Genomic DNA, 258 nt, shown 5'->3' with positions numbered 1-258 from the left:
TGGCCCGCCGTCCTCAGGGCCCGTCCTCAACGGCTTCTCTCTGCAGAGCCCAGCTGACGGCCATCCTGCAGCAGATCAAGGCGGCACGGCGCACCCTGGCAGGGCTCACCATGGAAGAGCTGAACCAGCTGGTGGCGGCCAGGCTGGCCGAGCAGCAGGAAAGGGTGGCCACCGTAGCAGCGCAGGTATGCTGGCACGTGGTGGTGGTGGGGCTGAGATCGTGCCAGCCCCTTGAGGTGGCCGGGGAGGCAGTCCAAC

General features: G+C 68.2%; 1 protein-coding gene across 1 annotated transcript in view; it reads left to right on the top strand.

Moving 5' to 3' along the window:
• The window catches only part of RNF214 (ring finger protein 214), a 14,684-nt gene that overhangs the window by 11,385 nt on the left and 3,041 nt on the right, over positions 1 to 258 (top strand). Inside the window, exon 11 of the mRNA XM_015428042.1 lies at positions 47 to 185. Coding sequence (XP_015283528.1) covers positions 47 to 185 — 139 coding nt within the window. The remainder of the gene's footprint in view (positions 1 to 46; positions 186 to 258) is intronic.

The sequence above is a fragment of the Gekko japonicus genome, unplaced genomic scaffold (assembly GCF_001447785.1).
Source record: "Gekko japonicus isolate JY-2015 unplaced genomic scaffold, Gekko_japonicus_V1.1 scaffold1031, whole genome shotgun sequence".
NCBI lineage: Eukaryota > Metazoa > Chordata > Lepidosauria > Squamata > Gekkonidae > Gekko > Gekko japonicus.
The sequence above is the reverse complement of the archived record's forward strand: the minus strand, read 5'-3'. Positions and strand labels throughout refer to the sequence as shown.